General features: G+C 19.4%; 1 protein-coding gene across 1 annotated transcript; it reads right to left on the reverse strand.

Annotated features, from left to right (window-relative positions):
• Positions 1-10: 10 nt before the first annotated feature.
• Positions 11-22478, reverse strand: PADL01_1444100 (conserved Plasmodium protein, unknown function; the record flags this gene model as incomplete). Its single annotated transcript, XM_028684723.1, has 14 exons — positions 11-72; positions 166-265; positions 341-463; positions 564-1331; positions 1449-16600; positions 16685-18824; positions 18950-20728; positions 20860-21048; positions 21135-21203; positions 21332-21559; positions 21656-21715; positions 21878-21907; positions 22031-22121; positions 22216-22478. The coding sequence occupies 14 exons, from the start codon at positions 22476-22478 to the stop codon at positions 11-13; spliced, it is 21054 nt and encodes a 7017-aa protein (XP_028540773.1).
• Positions 22479-22711: the final 233 nt, after the last annotated feature.

A 22711-nucleotide genomic window follows, 5' to 3' on the forward strand; every position in this document is an offset into this window, starting at 1 on the left:
AAAAAATTTTTTATTGTCCTGTCAAATAATACATCCATACAATATCATCTTCGGATTTAATTAAAAGTTTTCCTATTAAAATAAAAAGAAACATATATATATATATATACATGTATGTGTTTTTTTATTTTTATTTTTATTTTTATTTTTTTTCTGCTTGTTTACCTGATGTTGCATTGGTTGTTTTGCATTTTATAGGTATTTGAACAGTTTCTCGCCCTTCGATTTTTAAATTTTCAGTTGAAACAGAGAAATAATCATCCGTCTAAAAACGAAAAAAGAAATGATATGAATTTGTTATTATTATTTTTATGTCTTAATATATATTAATATATTTTACCGTAATAAAAAATTCTTTTATATGAAGAAATGGATTTGTAAAACTTAAAAATGTAGTTTTTTGTGATGAACAAAATATTGGTCCTTTCGGTTTAGGTGATACACTTTTTCCCATAATTAAACCCTATTAAAATTAGAACATAAATATATATAAATATATATATATATATATATATATATTTATATGCTTATATAATAATTATCATATAACTTTCTCATCATACCTTATACACAATTCCTTCTTTAGATATCAATTTTATGATAGCCTTATTTATTTTAATATCTGAAGGATTATATTTAATAGTTAGATTAATTTTATCAGTTACATTATTTATTATTCCATTTTTTAAGAAATAATCCGTGTCAATAGGTTTAACACTTATTTTATCAATACATTGAAATATTTGTTTAGCATTTTTGTTGTTTTCGTCAAAATCTTCTATCATAACATCATAATTTATTTTCTCGTTACAAACATTCGTAAAAGAAACTTCATTCACTTGTATTGATCCTAGATCTGTATTAAAATAAAAGTTTTCTTCAAAATCATACATATTAATATTTAAAATAAATTTAAAACTATAAGATCCTAAAATTTTATTGGTAAAGGAAATTATAACATGTTTCTCTTCTTCTTCCTTGACTATACAAAAATATATATTTATATTATTATTTTTTCGTTTCTCTAATATTATTGGCTTTTGAACAAATATATAATTATAATCAAACAAAGGTTCCATTTCTACATTTTCATCAAGAGGATTATAAATAACTATATGTTCTTTAATTATGTCTTTCTTTGATCTGTGTATATTTTTTATGGATAAAATTTCACTTCTTGAAATTTCAAACTGTAGTAATATTTTATATACATCTTCGTATTTTTTATTGGAAAATATTAGCATGACATAAAACACTCCATCTTTTAATGATAAAACTTTAAATGCGATATTCTTTTCTTCTTTACTACACAAATCGATTTGATTGACAATCTGATAAGAACATTAAAAATGTAATAAGAAAAATATGTACAAGAATAATATAATATAATATATATATATATATATATTTATTTATTTATTTATATTTTTTTTATATTTGTCGCTTACGTAAAAATAAAAATAATTGATATTCGAAGGATTACCCTCCTTATCACATGTGTAGTAAGAGATAGCCAAATTTTGACTTTCATTTAACCAGTTTTTAATTTTTATAGAGGTATTATTCAAATGCTTTGAATTAAAATTATAAATAACATTTTTTTCATACACTATATTATTAGAATAACCTAATAATGTATAATTTTTAGCAACTTCATTTGGATAGTATATTATCAATTTAGATATATGATGAATATTAGAACAATATTTTACATATTTTTCACATAAATTGTTATGATAATTTTTACTATTTTTTTTATTTTTTTCAACAAAAAGTGGATTATAAACGATCTGAAAAGATCCATAATCATTTGGTTTTATTATGTCTTCACATTTTTCTATAGAGAAAAAGTTATGTTCATTATATAAAAATTTGTATTTTATTTTAAAATTTGATGATGTTTCATTATATATTTCAATAATTTTATATATTTCTTTTCTGATATCTGTAATAAATGTAATTATAGTTTCATTTTTTAAGACAAATAATTTGATATTTTTTTCTTCATTCGAAACATTATCTCTTTGTTCGATATTTTTATTATTTTTTGTAACTTGTTCTCCTTTTACAATTTGTTCTTTCTTCTTATTATTACTATTATTATTATCATCATCATTATTATTATATTTTTCATGATCATTATTTTCGTTATTTAATTTTGAAAAATTTTTATAACTACTTTTAGTATGTTTCAATGAATTCCTAGGAACAGCAACAAATAATTTAAGTGCTAATTTACTATTTATTTTATTAAATTTAGGATATAATTGTATATAAACATCATTTATATATATATCTTTTTTAATATAATAGGTATCTATATAAATATATATATTTATTAAATTAAATGAGAATATAATTCCTTTTTTTGGATATAAAAATAAATATTTTTCATATTTTTGAGGATAAATTATTTGAAATTGAGCATTCATGTCTCCTGTATTATGTAATTGTATTTTTTTTCCCCTTACACCATTTTTATTACTTAAATGTTTGAAATATTGTTCTCTTATATGATTAATTTCACAAATACTATTATTATCATTAATAATATTTTCTTCATCTAGTATGTCTATTTTATTGAATGTTAATAAATTTTCCTTTATTATAACTTTATAAGATATACTATTCATGTTAATATGTGTTAAATAATAAGCTATACATTTACCTTTATAATATATATTTAAATATAAAGGGATTTGTAATTTTATATATTTTTTTGGAGCAAATTTTATTTCATATGTTTTTTTTTCTTTCCTTTTTAAAATGTGACTTGTATTATTATCAAAATTAATAAATGATAGATAATATTTACATAAATCTTTATAATTTAATATATTGAAAGAAATATCTTCCATATTTTTATTATGAAGAACTAATTTGTTTATTACTTCTTTATCTACATTAATGTCTTTAAAATTTATTTCGTTTAAATTATTACATGAAAATGGTAACTTAAAATGGCTAGCTGAACCTTTCAAATAAATATAAACAATTTTTTTTGAATCATTATTTATTTTAAATGGAATTTTAAAACTATAATCTTTTTCTTCATTGGGAGTAAATGAAATAAGAAGAAATGTTTTACTTTTTCCTTTTATATGTATTTTTTTATCAAGGCTGTTAATTTTTAAACAACATTCATTTAATTCATATTCTATATAACAATCTTCGTCATTATTATTATGTATGAATAATTTTGTTTCTACAGTGTTAATATTATTATTAATATTGTTTATATCCAAATTGATGGGCTGTATATTATTTGTATCATTATATAATGTTCTATTAATATGTTTTGTGACAACATTTTCATCTTTGTTTGTATTATTATTTATATTATTCTTATTTTTTTCTTCATGTTGAATATTTTGTAAATTATTCATATAACCCGCCTTTTCATTTTTTTCTTTATTTTGTTTTTTGTTAGATTGATTGTTTTTTTCACGGACTTTATTATCTACATTATTATTATTATTATTATTATTGTTGTTGTTATTTACATGATTATCCTTGTTCATATTCTTATCATTTAAATTATCCTTATTCATATTTTCCTCTTCATCACATATATTTTCACTTTTATTTTTTTCATTTTTTTTTTTAGTTTTATTTTTCTTATCCTTTTTTTGCTTTTTCCTTATCTTTTCCTCTTTATCACATTTTTGTTCACTTTGTTTTCCTTTTCCCTTTTTATCATGCTTTTCCTCTATTTTCAAGTCCATTTCTTTTTTCTTTTGCATTTTTTTCTCGTTGAGCTCATTTATTTTATGTGTACATATTAATGAAGAGAGAGATGTATCAGATGAAGAAAAGCTGTCCCGATAATTTTCGTCCATACAAATTACGTTTGTATTTTCAATTTTATCTACATTTGGAAATAAAATAAGATTTCCAAAATCATAATTATAAAAAGAGAAATGTATTAATACATTTGATGACATAGCTGTAATCTTTAAGTTTATTAAATAATAATCATTTATATTAAGAGTTAGATGATTTTCATATATATTGTGTATTAAAGAGGTATATTCTATATTTATATAGAAGAATGAATTTTTTTTTATAATATTATTACTACATGTTATAGAAATTTCATCATCTTCTTTTTGTAAATAATATTTATAAAATAAATCAAAGCTACATAGATTTTCTAATACAAATTTGGCCATTTTTTTTTTACCTATTATAGTTTCTTTAAAATTTATAACTTCATATATATGAATCATATCATATTTATTTTTTTTCTTTTTAATAGATAAAGAATTATCTAAGTTAAGTGTGATGTGTTCTTTATCATAATTTTCTATATAACATTTTATATTAAGTTTATTAACATGCATTTTAAAATTTATTTTTAAGGGTTCTTCCTTTGAATCTATTTTACACAAAAGACTAAAATTATAAAATTGTTCCATGTGAGGTTTGAAAAATAATTTTATTTTTTTAATTCCACCTTTTCCTATAATATGTTGAATTTCTTTTTTAATTATCTTATTATTTGTCTTCCATATATTTTTTAAATAATAATTTAGAAGAAAGAATTTATTCATAATATTGTTATCGTATTCATATTCATCAGATGATATATTATCTATATATGATTCATTCGTTTCAGATGAATACGAATTATTAACATCATCATAATAAGAATTATTAGCATCATCATAATAATGATTATTATTTTTTCTTATATTATCACTTCTATAATTTACCATATCGTTCTTAAGAAAATATATATCTGTATTATCATTATATCCTTGTCTCGATATATTATTTTTATTATTTCTAATAATATTATTATGTGACGATTCACTATAAGACATATTTGATAAAGTACAAAATGATGAGTTTGAACTATTGTTTCTGGAATTACGTTTCTCATGTATATGAGCAAATGAATCTTTCTCTGCCCCTCTTTGTTTGACTTTAACCTTATTCCCATTATTTATTTCTAAAAATTTCATTTTATTATTATTATAATTCAATGTAATATTATCATTATATGAATTTTGAGATACAGTATCTCCTTCATCCTGTGAAGATAACCCTGAAAGAGATATTAAATTATTTGTCTTCATATTTTTATTTTTATTATCATAATCGTTGATACCTTCCTCATGTTTATTATTTAACTTATTTATATAATTATTTATATACTTATTTTTTCTATAACACGATTTTACAATCCCTTCAGATGGAATAATTTTGATCGTTTCTTTTTTGGCATTAAATGAATTATATGAGTTTTTATCAAATTCAAAATGGATGTCGATAAAATCGAAATTTATTAAATAAAATATAAAACAATAGCTTTTTCCAAGTATTAAATTATTTAAATGTATAAAAGATGTATTAAAAAATATGATTGGTTCTATTACCCTTAAATCAAATATAACATTTTCTTCTTTTTCATTGTTTATAAATAAATTATAATTTTGTTTATATGGTATTGAATTAAAGGTTTGGAAAAGAAATTTAGAAAAATATAAATTATTTTCATTAATATTACCTTTATTATTTACACATTCGATAGAATTATTTGTACTATTATTTTTTATAAACTTATTCTTATCATTATTTGTTATATTAGGGTATTTAATCATACTTGAATCATCAATTTCTTTGTATTTCTCAAAATAATATTCTATCTGTTTATTCGACATATTTATCATATATATTTTATAAAAAATTTTGTTTAATATACCTCTACTAATTACTAAAATATGATGTTTATTTTTATTTAAATTATCCATTTTGTTATTTTCTTTTTTATCCATCACTTGTTTTGAATATTTAAATTTTGACAATAAAAAGAAATCATTTATATTTTTTTTTTCTTTATCATAATTATCAAAGGTCATTTTTATGGGTATTTTAATATCTTCATAATATTTAATTTTTATATGTAGAATAGATTCTAATTTTTGTTTATATATATTATGAAAACAATAAATATTTATATCTTTATTACTTTTTGCATTAACTGTTATATATTTTTTAATTGTATTATGTTCCATTTCTGTCTTTTTTTTTGCTGGTTGTTCCTGATGTAGTGTGTCATTATAAATATTTTGTATATCACTTTTATTCATATTATTTAAATCAGATATATTCAAATCATATTTGGTTAAATAAAACTCATCAATGGATCCACTTTGTTCATTAGCACAATTATCTTCTACTATATTATTTCTAATTAAATTATCCACTAGACTTTTTTTATCATTGTCATTTCGATAAGAAGACGAAAATGTATTATTTTCTACATGTTGTGTATTATATTTAAATGCATTTGTAGCTTTACTTTTTATAATTGTTAGCATATTTTTTTCTTTAAATGGTTCAAATGAATAAGTAGATAATATATCATCCATGTAATTATTAGGAGTAATAGATAATTCTGCAAATAATTTTACATTTGATGTATTTTGTAAAGTAAACTTATATTTAGAATAATTAAATAAAGGTATATTTTTAAAATGAATTTTTTTTTGTTTATATGAAACTTTTATTTCTTCAGATCTTAAACTTATATATAAATCATCTTCATCACATATTAAATTGTTATCATTTAATTTAACATTTTTTTTATTTTTATATATTTCATGTTGAGAAAATTTACATAATATTGGACGGTCTATAAAATTAACTAACTCCTTTACCTCGATATTGAAATAGAAATAGAAAGAGCTACTTGATGGTATAGAACCATTAGTAGGTTTTATATCTATAACATTTTTAAGTTTTTTATCTAATTCTATATTAAAATATAATGTATGATTATTTTCATTTATATATAATAATTTATAAGTATGTTTAAAATTCAAAGGGACAATATCAAAATTTATATGATTTTTAAATATAGAAAATTTATTATTATATATATTTTTAATATGATATTTTAAATGTTTTAAATTCCAATAGTTTTTGCGTTCAATAATATTTCCTATGAATTTCAAATTATAAGATTCATAATTATTATTTAAAACTTTAATTTGTATATTACCTAAAATTTTCTTCTCATTTATATTATGTATATCATTATTATGTTGATCATTTTTGGATGTGACCCATTCATTTTTATTTTTATTTTTATTTTTATTTATATTTTTATTTATATTTATACTATTGGTTTTATTTTTTTCATTTATCTTTGTAATGTCTATATCATTTTTATATTCATTTTCCTTAATATTTAGATTATCAGAATTAGTTATATCTGTATTTTTTGCTGGAGTATTATATATTTCCTGTGAATACGCTTCATTTTGACTTTTATTATATTCTATATATTTTAATTTATTTTTGTTGAGTTTAATTTTAAAATATGTTACTTCATTTTCTCTTAACAAATTATTTATATTACCTATGAAACATAAATATCCAAAAGAATAAATATTATTTTTATGGTTACAATATCTTGGGTGATATATTATATCTTTAACATTTTCATAATTGAAATATGTAATGTTATTTTTTTTTTTTATTTTCATATTATCTATATTGAATAAACTAGTATCATTATTTGTAATATTATTATATAGTTCCTTTTTTTCTTCTACTCTTGGATAACCTATATTTATATCATTATTAAAACATTGATTGGTTATTGTTTTTTCATTTGGATATATATTTTGACATACATCAGATGTTAATATATGTTTTTTTTTCTTAATTTCTGTTTGTGATAATTTTTTATTTTGTTGTTTATATATTATATTTTCATCTTCTTTGTCACTGTTATATGAATTATTATATTGAATTGATTCATTTTCTTTTTTATCTAGTGTAATATTATTTTGTTCCTTTTGATTTATATATGAAATATTATGAATCAATTCATTCTTGATATTATCATGATTATTTTCTTTTTTATGAAAAATAGCTTTAACCATAACAGGATATTTGAACGAATTCATTAATTCTATTTTAAAAGATAGAACATTATTTATATGTATATTTCCAATGTCTATAACTTTGTCTTGTATATTATTAGTTAGTTTTAATAAGTATGATGGCATAATTAACTGAACAGATGGTAAAGAGAATTCAACATTTATATAAAATGAATAGCACAATATATGTTCTGGTTTTATCATATAAATATTGAAAAGAAATTTTTTACAAGCTATTTGACTTGAATGGAAACAAATATCTACAAATTTATGTTGATATGGATATATAATAATATTTTCAGAAACACACGTTTTTATATTATTTTTATTAATAAATTCTTCATTTATATTATTTGGAAGGTTTTCATTTTTTATATAATTACAGTTCCAATTGTATTTCTCTTCATTATAATTTTGAATTTTTAAATTATATTTTATAGTCGAATTTTGTGAAATATTTGTTTCGTTTTTTTTATTTTTTTCTACTTCTTTGTTTTTCTTACTCTTATTAGTTAAAGAAGAAAAATCAATGTCTTTCATTTCTATTTTTATATTAGCATTAACATCTGCAATATTAGAAATTTTTATTCTTTCATTTATATATTCATTAACGTAACCATATTTATAATATAATGTATTTTCCTCCACATTATAATAGCTACTCTTTGTTAGAAAATAATGAACAAAATGATGGTAATTATTCAAATTATTTAGTATAAACATTTCTTCAAATATATTTTTTATATCACATGATATTTTTGGTTTAACAGAACAGGCAAACAGTTTAATAATTTCATTGTATTTATCTGTATCATTGATAGTATCTTTCATCTGTTTTTTATATTCCTTATTATATGTAGCATTATTTATTATATTAGTGTTCATATTATTATTATTTCCAATGCTAGATATTAAATTTTCAACTTGTACTATGTATATATATTTATAATAATTTTCTTCTTCCGAATAAAATACGACCGTTATAACTTGTTCTTCCTTCGATTTTATCATCCCGCTCATCGGATTAATTTTAAAAGGATTTTTATTTGCTTCATTGTTATTTTTTATTATTTGATGTAAATTTTTATTATTTTCTTTATTATGATATACTAAATTTTCATTTTGATATTCTTTATTCTTTATTTTACTTTTTAACAATTTAATATCATATTTGAAATCGAAATATCCATCATTAATTATTTTAAAAATTTTGGTTTCTTCTTTTTTTATTTCAACTGAATCATAGTTAATTACGTGAGGAACAATCTTGAGATAATTATAATCAAAAGAAACACTTAGGATATATTTATAAGATTGAATATAATTATTTTCTATACTATCCCATATATGTATAAATAAATCTATATTTTGAAATTTTATTTTTTTATATGATTTAATTTTTAATTGTATTTCTTTTTCTTCGTTCATATTTATAATATTATATATATCATTAATAGTTATATATTGTAAGAATGTTTCATCGTTTATTTCTACAAAATAATGTATTCCCACTTTTCCTGTATTTTTGATTTTAAACAAGCAAATTTTAGATTCATTCACAGGCACATATTTCATTTGTATAACATTTTCAATAACATTATTTAATAGTAATTCGTTTGAAGGATACCATTTATCTTTTCTTCTATTTTTTAATATAGTTATATATTCTTTTACAAAATTATTTTCTTTCTTTTTTATGTCATCTTCAATGTGTGTATGATTATTATAATCGTATATTATTTTCTCATCTATGATCTCAAAATTTACTTGTATAAAAGATATACATATGTCTGCTTCTATATTTAGTATAGCATTACATAAATTATTAACACACACTTTATCATTTTTATTTACTTTCGCTTCTGAATAATATATTTTAATTTCCTTTTTTATCATCTTAACAGTATTTGTATTTAAACCAATTGTTATGATTTTTTTTCTTTCATTTTTATTTAATGTACCCCTTGTAGGATTTATATAAAACGACTTATCTTTTATACTATTAGAATCAATATACCATACAATATCGCAATAACTTTTATTTTTAATTTCGATATTTTTTTTCTGAACCGAATTTAATAAGACTTTATGAAAATTTATATATTCTGGTTCTATTTTTAAATAACATTTTATACCTTCTCCTTTTATAACAAAGGAAAACATATCATATATATAATTGTTAATTATTTTATTAGATAAAATGTTATTAATATTATTACAAAATAAATTGTCATTTGAAAGCACATTATTAGGACTTTTATCAATATTTTTATTTGATTCTTTTTTCCCCTTTATATTATATATTTGTTTATTATTTGCATATTCCATAGTTTCATTTGATTCATCTTTTATAGAATAATTATATAAAAATAGCCTTTCTTCGTATGACTCCACATTTTTTGGTAAAAATAAAAGAATTATTTTTTTACATTTTTTAGATAACAGAAAGAATTTACTAGGATATACATAAAAATCATTAAATGATAAAAAAAGTTCGGAATCATTCAATTGATTTAATACTACAATATCTTTATTACCATGATTTAATTTGGATTCAAATGAAAGTTCAACAAAACAATCAAAATGAGAATAATTAAAGAAATTTATTATTTGAATATGTTTATATAAATTTTTTAAAATATCTTTATTTCTTGTTATATCAATATTATTAACTTGATGTTTATTATCCTTTTCCATAGTCTCTATATTAGGTACAATATTTTTTGTCTTTAATTTAGATACTGTTTTTAGTTTAGATATATATATACCTTCAAAATGTCTTATGAACTTTATAACATTTTCTTCAAATTCTTCTTTTAATTCTGTTTGAATTATATCTTTAAATAAGTGTATATTTTTCCCAATTAAAACTCTATCAAAATGATATGATTTATTTGATAAAACGAAAGAATTATTTCTAGGAAATATAGAAACATTATTATTAAATACGAAATAAGGATTTGTATATATTCTAGGTTTATCAATAATAATATGGATATTTATAAAAAATATATTCCCTAAAATATCTATTAAACATATTTTTTTATTTATATTTATTATTTTACATGTATTAATTTTTAAATATATGTCTTCAAAGCTATTCTTTTCTAGCATTAAGTGTGTAATATTTTTATATCTTATATTATCCTTAAGATCATAAGAAGTATCAATTTGTTGAAACTCAATTATATTTTCCTGACTATTATAACATTTTTTATTAATAATAATATGATTATCATTATTATTATCATACTTATTATTATCATAATTATTATTATTATTATCATTATTATTGTGGTCATATATTTTACTATTGTTATTAATATTAGTATCATTATAAAATATATAATCATATTCACATTTTATATCATATTTCCGTTTTTCTAGAAATTCATGATTATATTCATCTATATGTTCTTTTTCATTTATATACATATTTTTTTCATCTATATTAGAATATTCTTTAATATTTTCCTTAGAATATTTGTTTATATCAGTATTCTTATTTTTATCATATGAATTATATAAATTCTTCTTATAACTCTCTTTTGATTTATCTGCCATTTTTTCTTTCTTATTTTCTATTTCTTGATCATTTTTAATATATTCATTTTCTTTATCTCCTCGATATTTATCAGTTCTTTTGTTATTTATTCTGTCATTTATTTTGTCATCAATATTATCCTTATTTTTGTCATTCTTTTTGCTTTTCTTTTCATTAAATGTTTTTATAGTTCCTTCTAGGTCTATTTCTTCCGTTTCTTCCTTTTTATCATATTTTCTTTTATCCTTTTTTTTTCTTTTTTTTTTTTTCTCATCAGCATTTTGGTTGCTATAATTTTTGTCCTCTTTTTGCTCCTTTTCTTTATATTCTTTTACAATATCATTATCATTTTTTTTGTTCTTGTCATTTTTTTTATGATTCTCCTTTTTTATATTATCATTTTCCATTTCCCCCTTATCTATTTCTCCTTCATTTTTATTTTCTGTATATTTTTCCTCATTTCTATTTTTTTTCTCCTTTTTTTTATTTTTATCTTTTTCCTTATTCCTTTCCTTTTCTTTCTCATTTTCTTTTTCTTCATTTTCTTGATTCCTTTTTTTGTCCTTTTCTTCTTTTTTTTTCTTCTTCTTCTTCTTCTTCTTTTTCTCCTTTTCTTTATCTTTATAAAATTTTTCCTTTTTACCTTCATTCATCTGGATGTCATTATTCATATCACCATTTTTATGTATCTCCGAAAGGTCGCTTCTTTTTTCTTCTTCTATTTGTTCATATCCAGTTTCTTCTTCCTTCTCACTATAAAAATAGAAATTGTCTTCATATTCGTCTAAATTATTTTTTCCATTCACAAAATGTTTCATATCAAATGAATCGAATTTCCTTTGTATTGGTATATCAAAAAGGTATGCAGACGTTTTAATGTCTTTATATTTTTCCTCTGAACACTTAAATATTTTATTTGCTATTTCTTTTTTTCCAAAATCTATATCATTGTTTATAAAGAAATAACAAAAGTTTATTTGAACAAAATTTTTTTGCATATATTTCATTAACTCATCATTTGTGTTAATTATAGTTAGTGTATATATATTTTTATTATCTACACATTCTTGTAATTCCTCTTTTTTTTTATTCACATTGACATTGGCATTCACATTTTTAAGTATCATATTATTTTTATCATTGATAATATTTAAATTCCTTTTTGGAACATTAGAAATATTTTCATTAGAAAATTTTTCATTAGAAATATGAACATTTTCTTCTTTCAAATTTGATATATGATCATTAGGCGGTTTTATTTCATTTAATTCGGTGAACATATTATTTGATACATTTATTATATCATTAATGTCATTATTCTTTTCACTATATAATATGTTGTTCATATTATTTATATCTCTATATATATCTTTGTTCTCAATTATTTCATCTTTTAGCTTATCAACATAATCTTCACTAAGTTGAAGATTTATTTGTTTTATTAAATAATCTTTATTATTACCCTTTTTTATTGTTTTTGTATCAAACATATTATGATGAAGATCATCAAATGATAATGTATCATTTTCATTTTCCTTGTTATTCATATTTGACATATGATATATATTCTTTGATTGCTCATCAAAAATGGAGATATTTACATTTTCTCTCTTTGTATATTCATTCCATAAATTTTGTAATGTCTCTTTGATTTCCTTATAAAATGATACATGATCAATATAACTGTTTGATTTTATTAAATCATTAATTTTATTAATTTTTTTATTATATTTAATAATTTGACTATCAATTTTATCCTTTCTCATTGAACATTCTAAGCATAATTCATTCATATATTTATTGTTCAATTGAATGTTCATATTTTTTTTTTTTATCACAATTTCGTAATATAATTGTTCTACAGGACTATATTTATGAATACTATCATTTTGTATATTCATATTATTTGTTGAAACATTTTCATCATTTTCGTCATTTTCTTCATAACTTTTTGAATCTGCAACATTTGTATTATTATTATTATTATCACACATATTTTTGCATTCTTCTGTATTTATTTCTTTGGATATATCTGAGATGTTTTTTTTTTCTTCTTTGCATTCATATACTTTATCATATTCTGTCTTTACATTAGATAATGTTTCCTTTTCCTTATCATCACACATATTTGTATCTTCCACATCTTTACTATCTTTATTTAGATTAATTGATTCTATGATTTTTTCAATCTTTTCTTTTTCATTTAATTTACTTTTTATTTTTTCTTGAAACTGTTTGACTAATTTTTCATAAAAGAGTTTAATTCTTTGTACCTCAAATGATTCATTCTTTTTTTTCATTTCTTTTTCATCTTTATATATTTCTTTTTCTAATCCTTTCGTCTTCATTTCAGATGTTTTCCTTATTACATGGTCTTTATTAAGATCAATATTAATATACTCATCATAATTTTCGATTGGATTCAAATGTATGATAAAAATATTTTGATCAATATGTATATTTAGAAATATGTTAAAAAACATTTCTGAATTTATATATTCGTTTTTTTTTAAAAAAAAAACAACACCATTTATATAGTTAGGAGATAATAACAATCTTTTGAGAATTATTTGTAGTAAATTCATCATATTATTTTTTTTTTTGATAATATTATCATTTTTATTCTTTTTCTTTTCCGATAGAATTGTTTCGTTTAAAAAGGTTTTGATATTATTCATGAATTCATTATCATTTAATAGAGCAAAATGGAAAAAATGTTTTAAATATTCAAATTTGTATTTTAAATTATATTTGTAAAAAAATGTTTTCTCATCTGATAAAAAAGAATGAGCTTCTTGATTCTTTTTACTCTTTTTTATTGTATCATTTTCATATTTGTTTTCTTTTTTATTAATATAAGATATATGTTTATTATCTATTTTTGATTTAACATTTTTTATATGAAATTTTTTTTTTATTTTGTTTTTATATATATTTATAAATTTTTTCTTCTTCTCCATAAAATTAGTATTCTTATTTATAGAGACACAAGATGTATCATTTATATTGTTTATATATTTTTTTTCATCGCTTGGATCTTTAATATTATATATGTCTTTTTCATTGCTTATTGTATGTGTCGCAACATTTTCAGATATATTATTTATAGTAACATTTGTATTTAATTCTAGGCCTTCCTTTTCTTTTCTTTTATCATTCATATTTAATATATCGCTAATATAATAACATTGGTGACTTCCAAATGTCGTTTTATTATCATTGTTTGTTTTATTATTATTATCCATATGTTCCTTTATATTTGACATACTTAAATTTTTTGAGAAATTCTTTTTATTATTCTTCACTTCAATTTCATGAATTAGGTAATCTATAAAATTGTTTTTTAATTTCAAAGGATAATTTTCTTTTTCATTCAATTCAACACACCAATGAAAAATTTTATCAACTGTTAAAATGTTATTATTATTAAAATTAATATTTTGATGAGAATATTGTTTGTTTTTAAAAGGTATACTTTTAAATTGTTCATTGTTATTATTAAAATTGTTATTATTTATATCACAACTATTCATATTATGATTAGTAATAGTGTCTATATTATTAAAGGTCCTCTGGACTTCATTTTGTTCTTTAAATTCGGGATGAATTTTATTTTCTGACAAATAGCTGGCAATTTTTTTATGATCAAGATATTTTGGACAAACAATTATATAATTGTCCTTAAATTTGTTTTTTTTCATTTTTATTATATTTAGATATTCATCAAAATAATTATATTTTGTTTGGTTCTTTTTAATAATGTCCTCTAAAATGTTAATTTTTTTTTTTAATACATTTCTATCTTTGACGTTATTATTTTTAATAATATATTTTTTTTTCTGTTCACACTGTTGAATTTTTGCTTCATTTATATTATCCTTCAGTATATTTTTAATATCATTTGATATGTTAAGATAATCATTTTGTCTTTTTACTTTTTTTTTATTTGTATTATTTGAAATATTCTTTTTTGTTTTACATTCGTTCTGATTTACATGTTTTATGTCCTCATTATATGTAACATTATTTTCTTTACATTTATCCTTATATAAAATCATATCTTCATTTGTTTGAGACACGTTCATATCACATATATCTTTATTATAAAATTGTTTATTGTCATAATAATACTGATTATCTATATATTCCATTTTGTTTATATATATATCCATTAAATAATATACTAAATTGGTATAGAAAAAATCGTTTTCATGATTCTTTTCTATATATATATGTTTATGCATATTTAATAGATCATATATAAAACTTTGAAAATATTTATAGTAAATATCCAATTTGTATATAAATAAATATTTAGAATAGTTATTAAGATTATTTATTTTAATCATTTGATAAGAATGTCCACTATTATATAATAAAGGCTTGATGATTATATCACATGGATCTATATTTATATTATGTTTTATACTATTTAAATATACAATTACATTTTTGATAAAATTGGAATTATATATAAATATTTCTATTTGGATTTTCGCATTTGTATAAATATTAGAAGGTTCGAAAAATAGATTCATATCTAAAAAAGAATTTTTTTTAATAATTCCTTTGTTTGGGTATATAAAAAATTGTTTTTTCTTTTTTAAATGATAATATTCTAACTTTTTATTATAAAAAGTAATATTTTTTATTTTAAATTTTATATTTACATTTTTTGTATTTATTAATCTATTAACTTTACAACAACAAGTTTTTAATTCTACCCCTTCAAAATGTAGTTGTCTATAATATAGAAATATATCAGGTATTATGAAATCATATTTTAAATTGATACTATAATAATTATTATCATTTAAATATATATATATTTTTTCCATATATATATATTCTATTCCATTGCTTTTTTGAATTATAATTCTAAAAATAATTGAATCATTACAATCAATTTCTTTATGCTCATTGACTAATTTGATGTCATTTGTTTCTGAATTTTTCACAATATAATTTAATGTAATCATTTTATTACTTACATTTTTTATGGTAATTGAATATTCTTTTTTTTCATTAATTATTATATTTCCTACATCTAGCAAAATATTTCTTAGTTCCATATTTTTTTCTAAAATTATTCTCTTTAGGTATTTTAAAATGAATTCATTTGTGGTATATGCATGGCAAAATAGTTTTTCAAAATGGACTACAAAGTGGGACAAACATGAATAATAAATAAATATATATATATATATATGTATATTTTTTTTTATTTTTATTTTTATTTTACCTAATTTTTTAAGCTTTGAGAATATTTCCAGAATATATTTATCATCCTTGTGATTCAAAATTAAAGATTTTAGCAAATCAAGAAATATAAGACAATTTATATTTTTTTTTAAAGTGTAATTTTTTAATATTGGTATCAAGTCATATTTACATTTTATATTATTCTTCGAATCCTTTTCACTAGTATGTATAATACTAGTTCTCATAAACATTTTTTCATTTTTTGCACTGTCTTTTTTATTCATAATATTTATATCTTCCATTATATCCTTATCATCATCGTCATCATCACTATTTTTATTATTTCTATTTGTACTGTTATATATATCTAATATTTCTTGTATATACTTTCTTAATGATAAAAAATGATCTGAATACATGTTTTTGAGTTTTTTAATAAGAACATTCTTTTCCTTTTCATAATAATCATTTTGCATATTATCATATAAATGAAAATTATTTTTTAATAAATTATTTATGTTTTTAAAATAATTCTTTTTATTTATAGAATCATATTTCATTTTAGAATAAAATGTTGTATCCATCTCCTGCATATTATCAACATCTTGTAATACACAAATTTGATCTTTTATAATTGATTGATGATTATCTAATTGGTTTATGTTTAAATATAAAATATTGCATGTATTGATTGATTTCAATTTTATTTTTATTTCTTCAAAATTACAAATTTTAATTAATATATTGTCTATTACATTTATAGGTATTCCTGGAATAAAATAAAAAATGATGTCTCTACTATTGTTTGGTTCAATAAAGAAATTATTGATATTTGTATATAATAAAGATGGAAATTTTATATTATAAATAATTTCAATAAATAATTTTATTTTGCCATTATTTTGTATTGTTATAATATCTTCTCCTATTGATTTATAATGTATATTATATTCAAGTATCTTTTTATTTATATAATATTTTATTTCCGAATAACCAGCAATTATTTTCAGTGGATACATAGGTCCATTTTTTATTTGACATAATATAGTAATATTATAATAATTTTCGTTAATACTATTATATGTTATTTTTATTATTTTTTTTTCATGTGGTAATAAATAACCTCTATTCGGGTTTATATCAAAAACTTCATTAAAATTTTTATATAAAATATTATCTTCAAAAAACCATTTAAAATATATTTTATAATTACATACATTTGTTATTTCAACAAATTCTTGAGCATATAAGTTTTGTAAAATATATTGAAAATCTATACAACTTTTGTTCATAATAATATTAGGGTATATTGTTTGTCCGACTATTTCATACTTTTGTCTTTTACTATTTTCAAAATAATTTATTATCAAATTTTCTTGATATGTAGTATTTAATTTATTATTCAGATAATTTATATCAAAATATATCGGTACTTTCTTTTTCTCCTTACCCTTCAATTCTATTATATCAGATGGTACGAAAAATGGATCTTTAATAGACAAAGCAAATTTTATATTTGCATTTTTTAAATTGCGAATTTCAACTTTTTGCATTAATTGTTTTTTGTCTTTTATAAGAATTATTTTTTTTTCTTGATAAGTTTTGCTATTTAAATTATATATATCATTATTTATATTATCATTAATATTATCATTTATTTTACCATTTATATCATCATTTATTTTATCATTTATATATTTTTTTTTTTTATTGTTATCTTTTTTATGTCTTTTTTCAATTGTGCCTATTTCATCTATATCATGGTAATCATTAAAATTATAAACAAAATTTTCTACTTCACCCAATTCAACCTCCGGATGAACAAATGTAGCTAGGATATTTATTTTTTTATAATTATTTAATACTTTTTTTTTGTTTCTTGCAATATCATCATATATGTAAAGTATATCTTCACACTTTTCTTCCTTTATATTAAAACAATTTAAAATACAGACAATATTATTCCCTCCTTTAATTGACAAATTTTGTGGTGTGACATTAAATATTTGTACTTGTTCACTTTTTCTCTTTCTATTTTTTTCTGATTCAAATACAAAATATATATTTCTTTCGTTTACACCTTTATTAAAAATGATTAGTTCGTGGAAATATTTTTTGCTTGTGTTAACTGTCTCAAAGTTTATGACTTCCTCATTGATAAAAATTGGTGATCCGATACCCTATAAAATATAAAAATTAGGGATATATATAAAAGGAATTCACTACATCAACATGAAATTATATAAATATAAATATATATATATATTAATATATTATTATTATTTTATTTTATTTTTTAATTCACCTGAGCCCTTATTGGTATACGCATATCATCCTTTCCATGAACAGTCACAATTAATATATCATTATATGTTATTGTTTCTAAACATTGTGCATATATACTTATAAAAACAGACTTATTTGGCTGTATGTAAAAACTATTATCAGAATAAGAAAACACCGAATTCTCATTAGACAAAGTAATAAATGTATTAATAGGACTTTCATTTTTTATTTCAATAAGCTTTTGTTTAACATCTAAACAATTACATTTTTCAAAGTCGATAATGTTTGGAATTATTTTTATATATGGACAAGTACAAAAAGCTTTTATATTAAAAAATAAGAAATCATCCAAACCTGAAATTTTAATTTTTATAACAATTAATATATTGCCTATACTATTACTTTTTAAAGATATACCAATAGATTTAAAATTATTTCTTTCTATTATCCCTTCATTCTCACAAACTTGGAAAGAACAAATATCTTTTATTTTTTCTTCTAATATGAATTCATATTTTATATCAGTTTCTTGTGATTCATTAATTATTTTTATTTTTTCTGTATATATTTGATCTATGATAATATTTTCAAGGTTTAAAAAAAGAGGTTCACACACAACTATAGGTTTACAACAAATAGCATGGAATGGTAGTATAATTTTATATGTTTTAATTTCATCTATAAAAAATTCTATATTATAAAAATACGTCTTTATATACTTAGGACAAAATTTTATAACAATTGATTCTTTTCCATATTTTAGTAATTCACCAAATGGTTTTACCATTTGAATTTCTTCATTTAATTCATTACAATATTTAAATGAATAATTTAAAGTTAAGTGTGAATTATTAATAATATGAAAGCTTTTTTCATATAAAAAACTATGTGATACTTGATTAAAATTTATTTCATCTATATCAAGTTTAATATCTGGAAGAATACAAGTACCTATAATTTTTACATTTTTTTTAACATTTGTATATTTTTGATGAATTATAAATGTCTTTTCAAAGGGACCATGTCTTGTTGGTATATATGCAATAATAAGTAAATACTTTGAATTTGCAGGTATAATAAATTTATTAGTTTCGATTTTATATTCATTATAGTAATCATCTGAATTTTCTATTGTCATAGATGCATCCATAGCATGATTATTACTAAGCTCAAAATGTAAGGTTTTACAAGTATTTATAAGAATTGTATCTAAATCATTTATACTGTTTGATATATATATTTCTGGTGTTATACTTTTCAAATATATAACAACCTTTTCTTCTTTTGAATATCCTTTTATAAATAAAAATAATTCAATTTTAAAAAATGAGGCAAACTGTGGATTTATTAATATAGAAATAGCTGTATCTGTGTCATTATATAACTTTTGATATTTAGGGTAAATATTTATAATTTTATTTTTTTTAATTTTTAAATCATTCTCCTTTCTCCTACTTGAGCAGTTAGAATTCGAATCAAAGGATTTATTTGAATTGTTTAAACTAGATGTATATATATCATTTTTTTCTTTTCCATCATTTATATATAACATATCTTCTGAAAACTTTTCCTCAAAAAAATCACTATGACTAGATTGATTATCACTCAAATCGTCATCATCATTACTTTCATTAACAGAATATTCGTCTGTTTCATAATCATACAAATCTTCATTTCCATATAATTCCTTTTTAACAATATTTTCATCACATAATTCTTGCTTATTAATAAATCTTTTTTGTATTACTTTATGGTTTATATTAAAGTTTGTATTTTTTATATCCCCAGAATTATTATCCTTTAAAATAATATATACATATATATACACATATATATATATATATATATATATATATATATATATATATAATAAATATTGTTTTAAATTTACTTATTTTTTTTGTTTAATCATTGATTTTTTCTACTCACGTATTTATATTCATAGACTTGATATTTTATGACCTTGTAGGACAATAAGAAGAATGATAAGTTTTTAAGGAAGATATTTATTTCTTTAGATTTGTTTATGTATATATCATGAGCCATAATTTCTTTATCTTTTATAAAAACATCGGCTATAATACCTTTACTTTTTATTTTTGTATAAGTTCTTAATCCCTAATAAATTATAACCATATTTATTATATATATATATAATATATGCATATATATTTATATATCATATATCTTATTGTGATAATTACATTTTCATAATTTATTATCATATAATCTTCATAACACTTGTTTTGAACTGGTACAAACATTATCTTAATCTAAAAAAAAAAAAAAAAAATAATTATATATATACATATACATTATAATTATTATTTCATTTTTAATCACAATAAGGTGTGTGATATAAAGATATCATATAAATATTCTTTTTAAAAATCATTTTTACATGTTCTATTTCCCCTATTTTGAGAGTATGAATAGACGATGAAGCACTCAAATAAAAGGGAGGATTTATTATAACTTCAAATTTATTTTCATATTGACCTATATTTTTAATTGATATATTTTTCTCACTCTTCATGTATATAGGTGTATCATCTATAATTACTTCGTCTTGTACATTCAAACTTATTTGATCATTCATACATCGAATTGGTAATAGAAAATATTTTCCCTATTAAGAAGATGACATTGTTTATAATATATATATACAAACAAGCATGACATATAAAATATATATATATATATATATATATATATGTTTGTATACCTCTGAGTGAACCTCAAGATCGTATTCATAGTTTCCTTGAGATTTGGGGTAAAATTCTATCTACAAATATAAAGAACATATTTTGAATTATAAAAAATATTTTTTTAGAATAATATGTTTAATATGTTGTGTTATTATATATATATATATTAAGTTCCTTATAAATATAAATTTTTCAATATATATATATTTCAATATAATGTGTTATATTATTTCTCCAACTTTAAAGTTAAATAACATCCCAGGTGCAATCTACAAAATTTTTATAAAATAAATGGTGTAATAGATTTTGGAGGTTATAAAAAGAAGTAATGACATTTTATGATTCAATTATATATATATATATATATATATATATGAAGAAAAAGAATATACCTTCTTTTTTATATCTGTTATATAAATAACTTTGAATGTATTATCTTCATGTATTTGAACATTGAGGCGTCTAGCAGCCGTGTCCACATTTCTACAGATACAAGAAGAAATACACACAAAGAGATAAAAAAATGTCTTATACACATAATAAATTAAAATATATTTCATATTTGAAATTACATTACTTTAAAGAAACAACACTTTCATATTTTTGAAAGGGAGTATAGGTAGTAAATATTACTATTTTTGGATTGCATTGAAAATAAGTGCATCTAATATCAGGACATAATTTATTTTGTTTTATAATATCATCATATTTTTTTGTAATAAATTCTTTTAGAACATTTTCTTTATTTCGAATAAATTCTGAAGGATTCAAAAAATAAAATGGTTCCCCATTTTGTCCAGTTTTTAAATTAGTTTCATTATTGTTATTATTATCTTCCATTTTAAAATATGTACATAAATAAATATATATATATATAATATGAATAAAAATAAAATAAAAAAAGAATAAGGAAAATGGAATTTATTTATTTAATTTTTTTATGAACTCATGTTATTAAACTTTAAATACAATTCATATTTTATAGAAAAAAAAAAAAAAAAAAAAAAAAAAAAAAAAAATTGGAAAAATGTGTAAATTATAATAAACACACACAAATTATAATTCTATATTAC

This window comes from Plasmodium sp. gorilla clade G2, assembly GCF_900097015.1.
Source record: "Plasmodium sp. gorilla clade G2 genome assembly, chromosome: 14".
NCBI lineage: Eukaryota > Apicomplexa > Aconoidasida > Haemosporida > Plasmodiidae > Plasmodium > Plasmodium adleri (nom. inval.).